The 19,904-nt window shown below is 43.9% G+C and overlaps 1 protein-coding gene across 1 annotated transcript in view; it reads right to left on the bottom strand.

The window, feature by feature from the left end:
- Window positions 1–2,087: 2,087 nt before the first annotated feature.
- Window positions 2,088–19,904, bottom strand: part of LOC307249570 (inositol 1,4,5-trisphosphate-gated calcium channel ITPR1-like) — an 82,452-nt gene continuing 64,635 nt past the window's right edge. Inside the window, exons 52-60 of the mRNA XM_080026365.1 lie at window positions 17,759–17,934; window positions 11,993–12,157; window positions 10,506–10,695; window positions 10,043–10,096; window positions 7,634–7,773; window positions 6,532–6,697; window positions 3,984–4,144; window positions 3,019–3,180; window positions 2,088–2,389 (exon numbers count right to left, since the gene is read on the bottom strand). Coding sequence (XP_079882491.1) covers window positions 2,303–2,389; window positions 3,019–3,180; window positions 3,984–4,144; window positions 6,532–6,697; window positions 7,634–7,773; window positions 10,043–10,096; window positions 10,506–10,695; window positions 11,993–12,157; window positions 17,759–17,934 — 1,301 coding nt within the window. The 3' untranslated portion in view covers window positions 2,088–2,302. The remainder of the gene's footprint in view (window positions 2,390–3,018; window positions 3,181–3,983; window positions 4,145–6,531; window positions 6,698–7,633; window positions 7,774–10,042; window positions 10,097–10,505; window positions 10,696–11,992; window positions 12,158–17,758; window positions 17,935–19,904) is intronic.

Genomic DNA, 19,904 nt, shown 5'->3' with positions numbered 1-19,904 from the left:
AGGTTTTTTAAAGCGCTATACTAAGCCAAATACTACGCAAGTTTATCTATTAATAAAAAAATAAGAGAACAGCTATAACGTGTTCCCTTACCTTTAACTTTCTTTTCTTCTTTTTCTCATTTGAGCTAAAATCACATTTAGCAAAAAATTCATCCAGAGGCTGAAACATAATGAACCCAAATTAGCGTCAACGTATAGATTTCACAGAGTTCTTATCAAGACAGAAAAAACAAAACACTGTCTTGTGAGCAAGTTGAAACTCACGAGGCTTTACAATTTTACCTTCCCCCACACATTTTGAAGGTATTTTCGCATGAAAGCCCTTCGAGGCAAAGAATTAATTCTGGGCTATGAAAATCGAAATTGACTTGACTTAATTTTGTATGTGAGGCTTCTTTTATTTCTATTTATTTCAATTAAGTCTAAAAAAAAACTCACAAATGTTTTTTTTTAAATGTTAACTAAAGCCTTCTGAGATATATTTTCCCCATGCTAATCTGAGTAAATTCATTTTGTCATCTTGTTTGAACTGAAGGTCAGTTTATCAAAATTCTATAGTGCAGTGAATTAAATAGAAATGAATGGGCAGCAGGACTCAGTGAATACAACATGTTTCAGCCATTCAGCTCTAATCACATGATGGAAAGTCCCTTGAAGACAGATCTAATCCAGTGTAACACAATTAAACACGGAATTTGATTCCTTTAGAAAGCCAACATCCTCATTACCTCTACTATCACATTGATGGTCTGCTCTTTGACTTCCATACTGATGACGGCACTCTTAACAGATCATTTTACACACTTGTTTATTTAAATAGACTCCAAGAATGGAATGTACAATTCAGACACAAACCCATCTATTAGTATAAAAGTTCAGTTTGGTCACGCAGCACTCCAAAAAAAGACATCTATTAAATTCTTATTTTTCTTCTTCTCTCACATACATTCAAACATTCAAATCAATCATTCATCTTGAGTGGATCTTTTACAAAGTGACCAACCAAAAAAAGAAAAACGTAACATTCATTTGTGTGCTACAGGAAAAAAAGTATCAGTGCTTCAGGACTAAATGAATGGTTGGAAGATTAAATAATTCAGTGCAGAGAAAAAGAATACATCTAACTTAATGTTTCTCCCAAAAAAAGAAATCCTACAAGTTTGTTTTTTATACAATGTGCTTCCGATGTGACTCCATATCTCTACGATTATTGAGCACCACACATGGAACTGGCTTCGAGAGTAAAAGCTAGTGGCATGATTCGCTCCTTCTCCTCCGCGGTAGGTTCTCGTGGTTTCGTTATTCAAAAATAATAGTTATAGAAAAAGGTTTCAATGTCCCCTTAGATGTCTCCTTTTATATCACGTGTCCTAGAACGAGGAGAACCTTCAAAATGAGATTAAAAGGAATTCTGAAAGGGATAAAGAATGCTTGACCTCAAAATTATAAAAAAAAAAGTTTTGAGTTTTATAACAGCATTAAGAAACTTTGTAAAAGTGTGGTGACCTCCTTCAGGACTGTTATCAGGTGTTGCTCCCAAAAAAAAAAAAAAAATTCTCATTTAAATATTGCATATCATTAACTCTTCCTATTGCTGCCAGACTAACGCACAACTATTAAATAATGAGTTGTAGAGATCAAACAAACCTTCAAAATCCACATTGTGACGTGAATTTGCATGGTGCAACACTGAGGATTAAAACTTCAATACAAAGGCCACAGAAGAGAGAGAGAGGAATACTCCCCCTCAGGAACAAATGGCTGAACTTTGGCATGCTGGCTGTGTTTTAGTGTGGTACAATGCAGAAGGCATTCAAGGTACAGTAAAGCTGAAGTCATTGGTATTTTTGTTTTTCGTCTCCTAAACCTACAGAGGACTGGCTTCTCAGATCCAGAGGCACTTGGTGCACACACACACACACACACACACACACACACACACACACACACACACACACACACACACACACACACACACACACACACACACACACACACACACACACACACACACACACACACACACACACACACACACACACACACACACACACACACACACACACACACACACACACACACACACACACACACACAAACACACACAAACACACCCACACTGCAGGCCTACAAAACACTCATTGTAAGAGCGTCTGGTGAGGTGTACAGTCACACATTAGACCTAAAATACAAACTGGAGACGGATACATTTAGGCATTTCCCCTGTCTGTCTATCATGTGGTAGGCACACTGTCAAAGGAAGAGCTCAGGCACAATAGTGATACTGGCTTCAAAGGGCCCTTCAGGCAGGCTGCTGGGGATTGATGTTCATGTGAGGGGGATGACCGAGAAGGCCAATTCGCTGCTTCTGCTTCCTCTGCTCTGTCATCTGCACAGGGAAACAAAAAGGAACAGTTTAAAACACTCCCCCCATCTGCTATCCCTTTCTATAATCTGGTAATCCTCTGGTATCTCCTTAAAAATGTGCACTATGTAGTTTGAGGGGAGGGTGATTTTTGTTTACGATACTCCCTCTCTACATGTATAATCATACATTTCAATTATGTTGAGGCACCTGGGAACCAAACATAAGACTAGGATGTGTTTGTAAACTAAAAGTGTGTGCCCTGCTGCTGTAAACAACAACAACAACAACAACAACAACAATGGTGAAACAGTATATTTTAAGCTACAGTAGCCTGCTCACTTCAAAACAGTGTTCCAGGAATCCAATTTTCCCTGTGAGGAAAAATGAGCTTGTTACAGTTTTGAGAATATACTTAAGAAAATATTAACTTCTCTGACGCATCCAAAGTAAAAGGTACCCCAATTGTTTTGTTGTATGACTATATTAGCTCTATGGAGCATTACTATCATCCCATAATATTGTTCAACGTCTGATCCTTGGAGAAAAAGAGATTCAGGAAAGCTTTTCTGTTAAATTGGGAGGCCGACAAAACAAAAAAAACAAAAGCAAAACGCAGGTGTGTATGATTTCCTGTCAGCTGACATACACACCTGCTCCTTGAGCTCCGTCAGCTGTCCAGACAGATTGCCCACCAGCCGCATGGTGGACTCCAGCTTCTCCTGCAGGTTCCTTATCTCATTCTGCTCCCCCTCTGCGTCGCTGCTCACCAGAGACATGGCACGCATCCGTGGGAACCAGTCCAGGTTGTGCTCCTGCCGTTGACCCAAAGCACATCAGCAACCGAATTAGATTTTTTAATTGAATATATATTTGCTTACAGTTGCAGTTAGGTCCAAAGACTATTTCAACAAGAAGAGGCGTTACTGTTAACGTACTTAAAATGTGAACTCCAAATGACACGGGTCAACAATGTGTGCTGCCAAGGGCTCACATGGTGTCACTGCTGCAGGAGTAACAATGGACAGTGAATGACCTGAGAACATACTGTACTATAATGGACATTCCAGTGATCAGTTTCAGGATTAGACTCCAACCCCATGCATGTGCTTGTCTTGTTCCAGCGACTTCCTGTTTGTGCCATTAAATGTTTATGACCCGGCACGTCTTTCAATTGAGATTAGAAAAACAAGAATCTATTTCCGTACTAAGGTGTGTGTGTGTGTGTTTGTGTGTGTGTGTGTGTGTGTGTGTGTGTGTGTGTGTGTGTGTGTGTGTGTGTGTGTGTGTGTGTGGGGCGGGCCAATACATGTTTACAAGCCTGACTCAGTTGCATAACATGACAAACTCTACTAGTTACTGTGCCAAAAGAAAAAACATGACGCAATGTGAGACACCAATCTAGGTACAGTCAAGGAGAGCTGTCTAGGCACACACTAATTCCACAGAATTAGGTTTTTCTAAATGAAGGAAATGTATATAAAAGTCATCATCAAAGGAATGTCAGTAAAAAAATAAATGAGTGGTGCCTTATACCAAATGTAACCCATTTACAAGAGGCCTGCCATTGTCACCTGAGGTGGTGGATGTGTGTCTTAAGGGTGTGTCCCTGCTTTACCTTGATCATCTCGGCCACGTAGCTCTCAGGACCGGTGTATTCAGTGGAATCTTTCACTTTGACCAGCACTATAAAGAACAGGTAATGCCACATGTTGTGCTCCTCTTTGATGTGTCCTTCAAAAGTCACCGTCTTGTTGTCAAACTTGTCCCGCTCCAGGCCTGAAAGGGAGGGGGGGGGGGGGGGGGGGCACGTACACAAGTTATTTATGGTGCGACGTTACCGTAGCTTTAAGAAAATGTTGCTACTCAAGTACAATGACAGTGATGGATGAGACGGTATTGGTAGAAACAAAAAAAATGAGAAGTTGAATAATGCAATGCAACTTTAAAAGCCGGATCAACAAGGGACAAGTGCTGAATTAGAAAGGTGAACGCTCCATTCGTTGCAGACAGAAATGAAAAGAGGAGAACACTAGGGACTTTTTTTGCTGTGGGGATTTTTTTAAATGCGGATTTCAGAAGAAAAACCTGGTGTGTCCGGCATGAACCCTTTGAATTGAACTCTGCACAAATATGCAATGATATAGAGACAGAAGAAGTAAAGAATGAAGCGATATTATCTCAACAATGAGTTTCTAAGGAGGATGATTTCTTTTTTTCCTTCACAAGTTTTAGCAGTCCTGTAAACCTGACTACAATAGGTCTGGTTCACACAGATTCTGTTGCTCTACAAAGTCACCTTGTCGCGCGGTTTAAATTGACTCCAAATTCTTCAAATTTCATGTCTTGGTTCTCTGCATTTTCGCTCGTTTACCACACTGATGCAACAGGACAGACTTTAAGAGTATACAGTATATTGAGTTTCCTAAATGAACAAGTTAGAAAAATAAAAACACTGGTTCTTTTTCAAAACTTGCTCTTAAAATTGCTTAAAACACACATCTGTGGACTGTATATAAATGGTAGAGGGGCTTCCAGCTGTGCAGCAATGTTGCTACCAATGTGCAGGGAGCAGCCAGAGATAAAACCTTAGGGGGCTTGATTAATATTATTTGTCTGAAGCCATTCTCATTAATGTTAAATTCAGGATCTCAGAAGTTCTTCAATTTGACAGAAAAAATAAAAAATCCAAAACATGATATATTCAGTGGGTTGTTTACAGTCAACCTATTGACAAGTGCCTCTTTCTCTTTCTTTTAATACAAGTTGAATGAGACTGTGAGGTTGAGCCTGATTCCTTGAAGAAAAAATCATATCAGCTGCAGCAAGTCAAAATCCAGCCAGCCCGCACAGGAAGTTAATGACGTCAATCGATCAATGGCCCCAAAAGGCAAAAAAACTAATAGAGACGGAGAGAAAGATTGATGGCTCTAAAAGCAAGGCTTGGAAGACGGAGAGCCACTTAAGCCTGTGGAGGTCGGCTCCTAATCTCTGCATCTCCTATTCACTTGCGTCCCCTTTGGGAAACCATAGAGACGGCAGCTCCCCCTGTGGCCTGGCCTTCTCTAACATGAGTGAGTCAGAGCTGATGGCGGGCTGGGTGATATAATACTGTTCTCCTTCCATATGCTTAACCACCTGATCCAACATATGCATCTACACATGAGCTTGTGGACAGCATACATACACACACGCACGCACGCACGCACGCACGCACGCACGCACTCACACACTCACACACTCACACACTCACACACTCACACACTCACACACACACACACACACACACACACACACACACACACACACACACACACACACACACACTTAGCTATACGTACTTATCGAGGAACTCATGCATTAAATGTGCATGCAGGAGATGCAGATATTAAATCAATCAAGTTGCAGTAAACATATGGTACGAAAATTAAGTTTGTGTGTGTTTGTGTGTGTGTGTGTGTGAGAGAGTATGATAAAATGTGTGCGTGTGTGAGACAGACATGAACTATGGAGGCGAGCGGTTGCAGGAAGCTCTCGTGACTCAGTCTTCTTTGGAACAACAGTGAAGTGAATAAGGGGGAGGAAGAGAGGAGGGAGTCTGCAACAGCAAACAAACAGCTTACATCTTTACAGATACTTACCCCCCCCCCCCACCCCACACACACACACACACACACGTTCGGGGAGGTGCAATTTAGGAATTAACCAAAGTGACACGAGATGGATGGTGGAAGAGAATTAATGACGCACAGACTTTAAAACACACAGAGCCCTTCCAACAATAGAACAAAGCTCTACTAGGCTGACAGGGTGCCCCAGTGATTAGAGCAGTTCTCTTGTCACTGGGAGATGAGAGCTTTGATTTCCATAACAATGTCCTTAGGGAAAATATTCCAATATAACATACTGAATTAAGGGAAGAGAGAGAGCTGTGCCACATAAGATAGAAGCAGTACATATAGATGCATGTCTGAGGGCTGCAATTAAATATTTGCATCATCAATTATTCTATGTATTGATTATTTATTAATTAATGGTCAGTCTCCAAGTGAAAGAAAGCAATAAATGTTTAGAGACAACTTTTACCCTAAGCACTGCGGTAATCAACTTGTCACTAATCAACAGGTGCACCAGGTGTAACCAGAAAGAGGGAGCCTCCAACTCACCACAGATGAAGCATGTCGTCTTCAGCACTTCTTCTTTGCCCTGTTTTTCGCTCCTCAGGTCGGCGAAGGTGTCGATGATCACACCAAAGATCAGATTGAGGACAATGATGATGACCATGAAGAAGAACAGCAGGTCGTATATCACTCTGGCTGCAAACAGGGGCTCCTGCAGAAGGGACAGGATAAAGGGTCAACTTAAAATGGTGTACAACAGTGACTACGGTACCAGCACTGACAATGTCTGTTCATTAGGTAGTTACTAGCAACTGGACAGGTAACAGTAATTATTACCTTTATTTGAACTTTTATGTGACATTGAGTGTACAACTAAGCAGCAGCTGTACTGTACTCATTCATGGAGGACTAATGTGGAAAGATTCATTGCTCCATTTAAAAGTTTGACCCAAAGGGCAGTTCACTGTGTAAACATGTGTTGGGGATGATGTTATGAGTTTAAAATGAAGTTAACCATCGTCATCATGGACAGCAATGGAAACACAAGACTACATGTGGAAGCTGCCAGATGCTACAGTAACAGAAGGCAGAAAAGCCAAGTCGACTGTTGGGACACGCTTTACCTGACTACTATTTTATCTCAGCAAGCCAGCAACCCTTTTATTGGCCCAATTTGCATTGCATTGGCAAATGGGTGAGACAGATGCTCATATCCTCTTTCGACATCATTAGTGGGTGAAGCCTGCATTCAGTGGAAATCTATTTTGAGGTTGAATTCTCACACAAGGCGGAGGCAGTTCAGCTGTATGGAAACATTGTGAAAGCTCCATGCTTATGAATTCAAAAAACAAGTTCAGCACAGGATGGGCATACAGCCAGGTCGCACACACGCACGCGCACGCACACACACACACACACACACACACACACACACACACACACACACACACACACACACACACACACACACACACACACACACACACACACACACACACACACACACACACACACACACACACACACACACACACACACACACACACACACACACACACACACACACACACACACACACACACACACACACACACACACACACACACACACACACTAGAGTCAAGGGTTTATTAAGCTTTAAATGTACCTCTTTGGAAGGCTTGCGGAGAACATCCCCTACACCTCCACCACTCCTCAAGCCATGACTCAGCACAGTGACGATACACATGAGGAGAGAGTCACACGTCCGCTCCATGTCGCTGTCCTCCTCACTGCCATCCCGCAACACTGAAGAGGCAGTGAGGAAAGCTTTACTCTCATCAGTTCAACATTCAAACAACCCAGAAAGCTCAGTGTCTTTACATAACTGCAGCACCAGACAGTATCCTTTACACAATAATGCTTTATGAAACTGGTATAGCCAGGTAATGAGAAACAACAGGAGGTATATAGTTTATGTAACATCATATACAGGGGGGGCGAACTTTTCACGTGCAAAACCTGATTGGGTGCCCTCTAGGGTGCCCCTTCATACAATAAATTATGATGATGTGCCCTCTAGAACAAGAAAATTCGATGACGTGCCCTTATAGTCCCCTTCTGCCCGTCTGATGCCCTTCTAGTGCCCTTCTAATATCCTGATAGTGCCCTTCTGCCCTTCTAGTGCCCTTCTAATATCCTGATAGTGCCCTTCTGCCCGTCTGGTGCCCTGATAGTGCCCTTCTGCCCTTCTGGTGCCCTTATAGTGCCCTTCTGCCCGTCTGGTGCCCCCATGGTTGAAAAAGTGTTGCTAAATGCCCTCTATGGTGAAAATGAGAGAAAATGCCTTATTGGCTGCCCTTCACGTGAATAAATATTATTGAGTGCCCTAGGTGCCCCTCCATACAATAGGCCTAAATGATGATGATGTGCCCTCTGGAGCAACTATGGCAAACCGATAAAACATGTTGTGGTTAGCCTTAGGTGCAGACGTTCCTCTCTTTGGTAGCTGACGAACGGGGAATGCGAAAGAGGCGTTGCTTTCATGTGGCGTCGCTATGACAAACAGCTACATTGAGTAGTACTTAAATCTCCACTGGATAACAAAGCAAAAAGCGGAGTATGTCCGTACCCATAGTGGTAAAGCACAATTAGATGCCAAGTTAGAAAAACTTATCTTTTTTTAGTTTTCATAATCCGTTTAAAATGTATATAAATTTTTTGAGCGTTCAAGATCCGGTCCTCATTCAAGTGTAGGTCATTTCATGCAAGAGAGACGATAATAGTCAGCTATCACCTCAACATGAAGGAAAAGTTCCTTAAATTTTTCCGTAGCTGGCTGTCAGCGGTCAAAGACTGTATGGTAGTGGCACATTGAATTTTCTCCAGTCTAATTTTTACTTAAATGTTAGTAAAGATGAAAGCAGCAAGGCATCCTCCCTTCTTAGGCTAAAATGTGAAAGTGCACAATGATGTGAACAACTCATTTTGGTGTTTATAAAGTCGCTAGAATAAAGGGAAACGGTGTCTTTGAAACTCATTTTTTTTTAATACTTTTGCAGATGTGTTTAGACTACCAGATAAGAAATTGAAAAGGCCACATCACAAGGCCACATCACACTCTGCATTGTCACAGAAAAACTGAACTGAGCAGAACTGATCTTAAAAGCTGAAGCAAGCAGATTGATCATGGAAGTACTTTTTTCCTTTTTTTCTGTATCAGTAACTGTGTATCTGAATCTGAATCTGATGAAAATGGGGGCGGGACCTGATAAGCCTTTGGCTTCTCCTGTCACCCTTCGGACAACACAAAGTAATATGTATGAATATGTGAAAGAGAAAATTGTGTGGAATTGTCCGAAAGAATAATAATAAATAAACATGGAGATGTAACGAGTGACCCGAACGGGGCCTTCACGGCAGTGCTTGCTAAGGTTAGGGGATAGGGCCTTCCAGGCAGCGCTGCCTTTAAGGCTCCGTTTGGGGGAACAAAACACCATTGAAAAGCCACTGTGTGCGCTGGTGGGGCCCCATGTTGTCCCATGTGCCCTTTTTTTTCCGCCCCTGCCCTTCAAACAGTCTGAGTCCGCCACTGCAACACATGTTGTGACTGGCGGGGAGTTGCCAGGCATTTCAAACTTTTCACATGTTGATGTCTCATGAGGGTAAAGGACGTCACTTACACATTGTTTAGGTCAAAGGGTAGACATGTGACAGTAGACTGCGTCACGTAAATTAAAGTGGGGAAACTGCAGAACACAAACATCGCCCAAACTCTGCAAAAACATCCCAATTTCCCAATATTTCAAGAAGGCCCTACAATAGAGTAATGCCAGTTCTCCACTTCTCTCCAGCATAATCATAACACTCTCCAACATAAACATCTTGCCGCTTGTTATTTGTACTTTCTTCACGAAAAGATTGAATTTCTGCTCGAAACGGTCCCTTCTGGGCCAACGCTCGTGCCGTCTGGCAATTTTGCATTAATAAATAAAACTTTATAATAATATTTATTTAATAAAGACACATTTCACAAGACAACACTCATGTAAAACCAATATGGTGCAGTATACATTACCTTCCTGCTGGGATCCTATGGTGCAGTTGTCATCGACCCCAACCTGACACAATCCTACACGTGGGAAGGGACATTGCATTAGTTTTCTCACCCTGAGTTCCAAATCACATACTCTTTCTTTTTACTCCACTACATACTAAAGTACAGAAGAGTTTTAGGGCCACAGGAGAGAAATAACGATCAGATAAGGAAGATTTTTTTTCCTTTATTTCGAGAAATGTCAAGAATAAAGACGAATACTCCAAAATGCTATTGGAGTCAGTGTGGCATCTGTGTATTTTTAGCATACTACAATTGACGTGCATGTATTGGGACATCCTAACTCTTCTTCTGGCATACTAAATAGTAGGGACGTATGGGTATTGGAACGCAGGGTTAGTCTTTCCTCAATGAAAAAGCTATCATCTGTAAGGTCTCAGGGTATTTGGTAAAAAGCGTTTCATTGACAGGAGCCTGTCCTCACTCATGGTGGTGTTGGGGATACGGTCCACCTCCAGGATGAAGTCGTCTTTGAAGAAGATGTAGCCCACGATGGAGAAGAGGTAGACCAGGATCAGAGCTAGCACCGCCGTCAGCACGATGGAGCGGCCGTTACGAGTCACACTCTTGATGACGTTCAGCAAGGTCTCTTCTCTGTACACCAGGTCGAACAGCTGCAGAGGCAAAAACACAGGTTAGAAAGCAAAAGGCTAATTATGTAGACATATAGTAGATTCATTGTCAAGTGACTTAATGCCTCGGGTCATCAGTACGCTGAGGTTACACAAGAATGCACAAAGGGCTCAGAAACAAACAGTTTTGTGGGGCGCCCTTAGCTCAGTTGGTAGGGCGCCCCCCCCCCCCCCCCCAAGCCGGGCCCAGCAGCAGACCCGGGTTCGATTCCTGCCCGCGGTCGTTCTTTGCATGTCACTCCCCTCTCTGCCCCATTTCACCTCTGTCTATTTATTTATTTATTGTTTATTTAGCAGGGACAGTGCACAATATACAATTGAGCCAGATTATAGCCACATGGCTAATTTTCGTCTGTAGTCCCTGGACAGGAGTTGGTGTTAAGCTAAAAACAAAAAGGATTAAAATGAATAATAATACTATTATTATCTCTGCACTATCAATAAAACATAAAAATGCCAAAAAAATATCTTAAGAAAAAAGAAACAAACAGTTTGTATGCACTGTATTTTTTTGCATGATGTAGCTATTACCATACTATTGTCTGTCTGACACAATTTCCTAGGAACTCAAAGTGATTTACAGGGTTCCAGGTTCCATTAATTTACACACAGTCATACCTGTGGTGGTAAACTACGATAGTAGCCACAGCTGCCCTCAATCTAGTTATTCAGGCTTAAATATAATATGGAAATATGTTGCTGCATCTACAGAGGAGTTGCCTGGGTCTGTGTGAAAGGCAAAGATATCTAGATAATAAAGCAGACCCGGGGCACTGGCATGGAGCACTAATACAGTTTCATTCCCACTGCAATAAACATTCTGAACTTTGAACCCTGATGATTAATCATGGCCCTTATGTATTATGTATTGTGTATGTCTGTATATATATTTGGGTTATACGTTTCGTATTTAATGTAAAGTTGGAACCTGTACCAAGCTGTAGTGAAAACAAATTCCAACAGCCTGGCTGTGTGATCATTAAAAGAATCAATCAATCAACCCCCCAACAACATCAACACCATTTTAGTACTAAATAAGTCAATAAGTGCTGGCAAGTAGCTGGATACGTCCTTAAATGCACCATGATTAGAAAGCTAAGGCTATATTCAAACTGCTCTACACACCACCTGCTGCCTTCATATTTTCGATAATGGTTTTTGCCTGCATGTCTTCGGCCCTTCTTAATAGGTTTGTGCATGTGCCTTTTCAAAGATGTTAAAAAACGTTCACTTTTTTTAGTATGTTCGTGTGCTTAGGGTTTGTGTGTTTTTCTCTCACCAAGAGACTGTAGAAAAAGACGTGGACAAACACCCCCATACAACAGATGATGAGGTAAATCAGGTGGTAGAGGAACTCAAAGTCCAGCACCATGGCTTTGTAACCGCGCGTGAAGGTTCCATTGTTCCCCACAAAGCTGATCAGGAAGATGATTTTATTGCACACCTGAAAGATAAAAGTCAATCTCTTTTTAACAATCAGAATCCAGGACAATCAACAAATAATCATTTAGATATTAACGGCCCTGGGTCAGTGTTGACACTAAATAATGGTGAGGATGGCCTTGAAGCTGGATGAGGACATACAGTCCCCTCCAAAAGTATTGGAACAGTTAGGCCAATTCCTTTATTTTTGCTGTAGACTGGAAACATTTGGGTTTGACACCAAAATATGAATATGAGACAATAAAATCAAACAGCAACTGAATGAGGCTGCGGTGAAAGCCTGGAAAAGCATAACAAAAGAAGAATGCAAAAGTTTTGTGATGTCAATGGGTCACAGGCTTGATGCAGTTATTGCAAGAGAAGGATTTGTGACAACATATTAAGTCTTATTCACTTAAATTTATTTTAAGTCTATCTGTTCCAATACTTTTGCTCACCTAAAAATGTGGTGTTCCTTTACAAATAATGCTTTCTTCACAGTTGTGAATCAGATCCAGATGTAAATACCTGGAAATGAAATCTGAAATGTTGATCTATTGTCTCATATTCATATTTTTGTGTCAAACCCAAATGTTTCCAGTCTACAGCAAAAATAAAGGAATTGGCCTCACTGTTCCAATATTTTTGGAGGGGACTGTATTATACAGTATGTGTTTATATGCACTTAAGCCACCTGTTTTTTTGTTGGCTTTCTGCGGTAACTTGATTTCCGAAATGTATTGTAAACAAGGAATCAGGAAAAGGGATTAACAAAAAACCAGGTTAACACAGCATCTGAAGTTACCTGCCAGAGAAAACCAGACTTTATGGTAATGTATACGTTTAACCGAGTTTCTGACAGTGTTCTTCTCAGAGTGCGTGTGCACGATATAGACAAAGTACGAGGGAAGTGTCTCTGTGACAGCTGTGAGATAAAGGGAAAGGTCATCAGCAGTGTGTCCTCTTATCAGGGGAAAGGAAATCTAAAGGCTCACCAAGAATGAAACCGACACTGAAATATATCTCTGACAGTCTTTACCATGTGGGACATCTTTACCACTATAGTGTGGGATATCTGAAAACTGCAAAGAAAAACAAAAAAATATACCTTTGCTTCAACAATGGCCAAAACAAGGTCAGGGAGACACCTCACTACTGACCAAATGCATGTACACTTTTAAGAGGAACCAGGTTATTGCGGTCCATGGTAACATGTTTCCAAGCAATTCCCTGTCTTAATATGATCCTTCTAAATAACCTGGTTTCTTGTTAGCATGGCGATTGAGGGGTGGGATTGATAGTATGCAAGACTTTGTGTGTTAGTGTGTGTGTGTGTGTGAGTGTGTGTGTGTGTGCGTAGAGAACATCTATAAAATATCTGGTAGGAGCAGCGGTGCCGTCCCTCTCTATAGGGTGCAGTGACGCACTGTCACAGACCATAACAGATTTAGGCTCTGCCAGGGAGGACTGTAGGGCCAAGGGGCAACACAACAGGCAGATGGGATAGCCCAGTGGAGGTTTCTTTCCCACTACTTGAAAGCATACGCAGTAGTGCATGTGGATGGTACAATGATGTGTGTGTGTGTGTGTGTGTATTTTTTAAGCATTTCTCTGGGGAAAATGACAAACACACACTCAAACACATAGAAGAGACAATAAGTGGTCAGGTTTCTGCCTCTTTAGGTTAGTAACAGGGACTTTGATTTTGAAAAAAAAAAAAAAAAAAAAGTTTCAATGCTTCTTAAGCACAGCGAACAAACTTCTTAAGCCGCTACTTACAATGGCCGCGTTTCCCAGATGCGATCGTTCTTTGGGGCCAAAGAAGGGTCGAAAGAAGGGTTCGCCAAAGAAAGAAGGGTTCGCCAAAGAAGGAGCGTTAAGATACGGGTGTTTCCCAGATGGCTTCTTAAGTCCCTTCTTTGGAGAGCCGTAAGATGAAGCGAAAGAAGCATCGAAAGAAGTACTTTGGTGGGAGCTGTCCACCGCGGTCGTGCTGAAACTGAATAAATCGATGCCAGGCAAATCGATCACCCACCTCTTTATCAGCGCATAAGTCACACACAGCGCCCCGTGGTCCCCCGCACAGGTTCAATTAGTTTAAGTATGTAGCGTTTGTGTGGGTGCGAGTGTGTGTGTGTGTGTGTGTGCCAACAGGTGTATCCAAGTAGTAATCAGGCCCATTAGCGCATATATACCCCCGTGGATATAGGCACACATATGTGAGAATGGAAAGAACCGGCGTCAAAAGAAGCAAGCGGGCACCGGCGTTTACCGCAGAGGAGATGGGCGTCTTGGTGGACGAGGTCTGGCAGCACCAGGATATCTTATTCGGGGGAACAAAGGGCAAAAAAAATATCACCGTCAAGAACCATGTTTGGAAGGCCATAGCCCAAAAGATGTCCCCCTCCAGCCCATGTGGTCTGCGTGACTGGGGCGCTATCCGAAAGAAGTGGCAGGAGTTCCAGAGCCAGACTAAGAGGAAGAGTGCCAAGGTGAGGAGCGAAGCCATGGGCACGGGTGGTGGAGCACCGGGTGGGACGACCCTCACTCCCGACGAGGAGAAAGTCCTCTCAATTATCGGGAAGACGGCCTCTGAAGGCATTAGTGGGGGCATCGATGTGCTGGGGGACGAGGGGCTCTCATTAAGTGAGGATGAAGAGGAGCCATCCGGGAGCAGAGCAGGGACGTGCACGCCACCAGGAGAGGACGACCCCCAACAACCATGGCCTGTCCCTGCGCGCCAACCAGCAGGGCCCGGTGTCCGTATGCGTGGAGGCTCACGATGGCGGCCCGCGATAACAACCTGCACCTGCAGTGAGACGCTGGTGCGCCTGGAGAGGGAGAAGCTGGAGGTGCTGCGGGGGATGGAGGGCCACCTCCAAAGACAAACTGCCCTGCAGGAAGAGGTGGTCCGGATGAAGCAGGAGAGGTTGGAGCTGCACCGGAGACAGCTGGCGCTTGCAGAGGCCCAGTTCAACCGTCCCTCCATCTCGGTGCCAATCATCTTTCCCCAGGATTCAGGTATGGGTATTTCAATGTTTTATCTGCATTACCCAATGTATCCCGTTCAATTTCACTAATCAATCTCCCTTCATTGCAGGTGATGCAGAGGCCCAGCAGTAAATGCAGCGCGGAGCCGCCCCCCCCCCCCCCCCCCCATCATATGGTTTCAATAAACTACTTTGGTTTCCTTTTCAACCATGTATTGTGTGGATCATTTTGCATTGAAATGAGGGTGTCAAATAGCAACAAAAAGTCCCAGGCAATTTGTAATTTATCTAAGCGTAGGTTCATGACATGTGCGTATTGTGCGCCCTTTCAGCACAGCATGTTTTGCGCTAATTTCCCACTTGTTACATGGTCACCTCAGAAATGTGGGCACTATACTCCCACATACTGTATGCAACAATATTTCCTTAACAATCCAGTGCCATACTTTCAGGTAAAGCACCCGGACACTGAAGCAATTAATCAGTGTGCAGGACGTTACATGTAGCCTACATCTGCTGGTTCTGTTTATTTATTTCAGCCTTCAGGCCTGACAGTGGTTGTGGGTTTATGGTTGTGGGTTTATGGTTGTGGGTTTATGGTTGTGGGTTTATGGTTGTGGGTTTATTAGTGATCAGTGCTTGGCGACTTGTGGTGAAGGGGTAGGGGCTGGGGTTGTTGGACCTCAGAAGAGGTGGATAAGTTCCTGTCTGGTCTGGGCTCCGGCCTGATGCAGTACTGCTCGCACATTGCGGGGGGCGGGGTTCGGGGCTTCGTCCTCTGAATGTTGCTCTTCAACAGGAGGCGGCTCATCTGCGCCAACGCGCACTGCAATGTTGTGCAGCATGGCGGTGACAACAATCACTTGGCAACACTTGATTGGTGACAAGCGCAGCCCCCCCGACGAACGATGAATGCACCTGAAGCGGGACTTCCAAATGCCAAACACCCGTTCGATCTTCGTCCTGGTGCTTGTGTGGGCCTCATTGAATCTCTCCTCCTGTGGTGTTGCTGGGTTGGTTACCGGCGTGACGAGGTAACTCCGGAGAGGGTAGCCACTGTCCCCTAGGATGATGCCCCGGCCAAACACTCCTCTGCCAGCCTTCTGCCCCACAGCTGAGTTGGCCCACATGAAACTGTCGTGAGTGCTGCCTGGCCACCTGGCGACGATGTCAGTGATGAGGCCATTGTGATCCACCACCACCTGCGTGTTTATGGCCGCGTAGTGCTTGCGACCAATCCAGCACGGATCCACCAGGGAGGGATTGTGGATTGGAATAAGGGTGCCATCTACCAGACCGATCACCCGGGGGATCCCAGCCACTGCGTGGAACCCTTGGTGGACCATGCGGACCTCGTCCCGTGTGGTGGCCATCTTGATATGGGTCCGGGCATGGCGCAGGAGAATTGGTGTCACAGCTGCCACACTCCGTGACACCGATGCCTTGCTGAGGCCGGTGCCGTCCCCCACCACCTCCAGGAAGCTCCCCACTGCGTAAAAACGCAGAGCAGCCAGGAGCTGCACCTCCGGGCTGAGGGCAAAATTGCAGCGGGTTGCTCTCTGGATGTGTGGAGACACCAGAGTTATTAGTCGTTGGATCTCCGCACGGGGCAGCCGGTACTTTGCCTGGACGGCCCGGTCTGACAGCACGTCCAGTGGGGAGAAGTTCTGACGCACGTAGGCGTTAATGTAAACCGTCTGGCTTCGCGCACGGCGACGCGGCTGGTTGGCAGCGAGAATTTGCTGTATTGCAGCCATGGTTTCTCACACGCGCGGACTTTGGCAACGCCTTTATATAGAGTAGCAGGTGGATCCGCTCTCAATGAGGTTCAGCTGAATTCAATTCAATCTGTTTCCTTGATATCTGTGAAATGCCACAGGGTTGTTGATGTTTTTTTATGTGTAGTACTATAAACTCTTGTGTGTGGAAAACGTAAACCTGTAATTCATTAAAAAAAAAAATTCTCTATTAGTTTATGTTTATTGCGCCAGGTCCGCATTGAGCATTGTTTTATTATTTCGAAAAGTGGAGGAAATAAATTTCCCTACGCGGCATGATCACTGACGATTTGGTCGCTAAGAAGGTTGAAAGAGTGGGTCAGCTCCGTCGTACAGTTCCATCTTAGTGAAAGTACTACTTTCGCTAAGAAGGAATCTGGGAAACGCATTCTTCTTTCACAGCGTTCTTAAGTGCGCTCCAAAGAAGAACTCTGCCCAAAGAGGCTCTTTGGGATTCTGGGAAACGCGGCCAATTACGTTCATTGACAATTAGTTTCCTGATTTCTAGATTCATTCTTAAAGGTTTGAAATGTCAAAAAAATAGAAAGAAAAGGCCCATTACAATCTCTCAGAACCCATACAGGTCGAAGACGGAAAAGATGGCAGTCAAATCCCCCGAAATATTAACTGTATAATGATTTTTTTTTTTTTAAATAGAAATGCACCAAATCCTCATGTTTGAAAAGCTGGAACATCAGAATGTCAGAATGAATTAGTCTACTCATTGTTCCAACTCTGTAAACTGTACTGGGGTTGAACAAAACAAAGATGGATATCTCAAAAGATGGGCAAATAAAAACCAAAACTAACTTACACAACTAGGTAACAACAGAGGTAGTTTGGGGGTGAACTCACATTGCAGGCACCCAGAAGGAAGAGGGTGGGCTCCAGGCCAACAGAGAAGATGAGACGGAGGATGGTGATAATGACCAGGGCACGGATGCCCAGCGGTTGTGGCATGATGATAACTATGACCATCGCTGCCAAGACTCCCATCCACAGCAGAGCAGACAGGTGGGGATCCAGCGTAACTGCAGCAGATACATGTTTGTTTACACACACACACACACACACACACACACACACACACACACACACACACACACACACACACACACACACACACACACACACACACACACACACACACACACACACACACACACACACACACACACACACACACACACACACACACACACACACACACACACACACACAGTATTATCTTGTGATGATGACAGGGCAGTTTGCAACTTAAAAGAGGTCTGTCTGGATCAACAGCTTTTTAGCTGTCTTTTTTCCCCCAAAGTTCTGCCTCTCAGGCATGCCTCGGGCCTTCATTAGTAAGACTTTGAACTGTAAGAGAGGCAGTTACATAACACCCAAAAGTATGACGTGACATACTTTTTGTGTGAGTGCGTGTGGGTGCGTGTGTGTGTTTGTGTATGTCTGTATGTGCACGCGCTAAGCTTTAGAAAGAGCCTTTACCTGCTTGGCTTGATCCCAGGGTAAATCCAGGATTAGTGTCCTAGTCAGGGGGTTTAATGTGTTTATATGTCACTCAAGCTAAAACTATTAACCAGGTTTGAGAGGCCCTATAAACAAGGCCACATCCGCCTCTACTGCTTCTGTGACTGCACCCTCTTTCTTAAAACACAGGACCAACATGTGTGTGTATGTCTGTCAACACATGTCACAGATCAACCTCAGAGAACATAAAAGGAAAATAAATGAATCTGTTGATGACAGAAAGGTAGAGAAAAATGAAAAAGGTGAAAGACAAAGAAAAGGGAAAATGGAGCAGAGAGAGAGAGAGAGAGAGAGAGAGAGAGCTGAGGTACATTAGAAAATAGAAGGGGAGTACAGTGTGTAAGGCAGCCCTCTTTTTTCTTCCCCTGCACCCTTTCCTTCCCTCCATCCCTCCATCCCTCCTTCCCTCCGTCCTTTTCCCCTTCTCTAGATTTCTCTCCCTCCCAGTCCCCGCGGAGATCACATGACAGGTGCCACTTACATAACAGCCATCTCTAAAAATACCTCGACTGAAAGATTCATGAGGAAGGAGCGGGGAGCAACACACTGCCGTGGTGATGTGGCAAGACTGAGAGAGACGGACCCCTGTGTAAACCACCTTACACTTGGATATCCGGGGGGATGATTGTGCGCAAACATCTTAACCAAAATCAACAGATGAGAACGCTGCAAGCAGGCACCGTCTTCTTGGGTGTGCAGCAGCGCTAACCCAAACCCATTTATCAAAACGTCATGTCAGTCATGCATGCAGGCAGAGCACACTGCCCCAGATCTCCTGCGCTTATAACCCTCATTCTATAGCCTCAAGCAAAGGAGGGAAGGGGAACACAGGTAGAGCGAGCACAGTGGTGTGTGTGAGAGAGAGAGAGAGAGAGAGAGAGAGAGAGAGAGAGAGAGAGAGAGAGAGAGAGAGAGAGAGAGAGAGAGAGAGAGAGAGAGAGAGAGAGAGAGAGAGAAGGCAGAAGCCCAAAGCCATAAAAAGTGCCTGTTCAAACAGGCCAAAGGTATGCTGGGAGCCTCACGTGAGGATGTCTTGCACACAAACAGAGTTCCAGTGTTGAGACATATACAGTGACTCACATATTCATGTTGTGCACTCATATTTTTACTTGAAAAATAACTTATATGAGCGGCAAGGAGAGATTGGTTGGTAGGGTTGCACAGTAATACGGTAAATCGCTGTATCCCGGTTTGATTAAAAAAATAACTGCTCTGTAATGTGCAAATGAGTTGGTCCCCCCCAACAAAAATGCCACTGCTGCCTCATTGTGTATAGCCTCTTCAATATAACAATGTAAAATAACATGCAGTGAGTTAGTTTTTTCTCTTCATTTGGAATGTACATGTAGGCTGTATTGAGTTACATTGTGACATGTTCGGCGAAGATAACTTCAACGTGATTAGTTTGATTTCAATCTAATTAGCGTGGGAGAAGTTTTGGATGTAAAATGCAACCCACTGATTGGAT

The sequence above is a fragment of the Ammodytes marinus genome, assembly GCF_949987685.1.
Source record: "Ammodytes marinus genome assembly, chromosome: 4".
Classification (NCBI taxonomy): Eukaryota; Metazoa; Chordata; class Actinopteri; order Uranoscopiformes; family Ammodytidae; genus Ammodytes; species Ammodytes marinus.
Note: the sequence above shows the minus strand (reverse complement) of the source record. Positions and strands in the feature narration are given on the sequence as shown.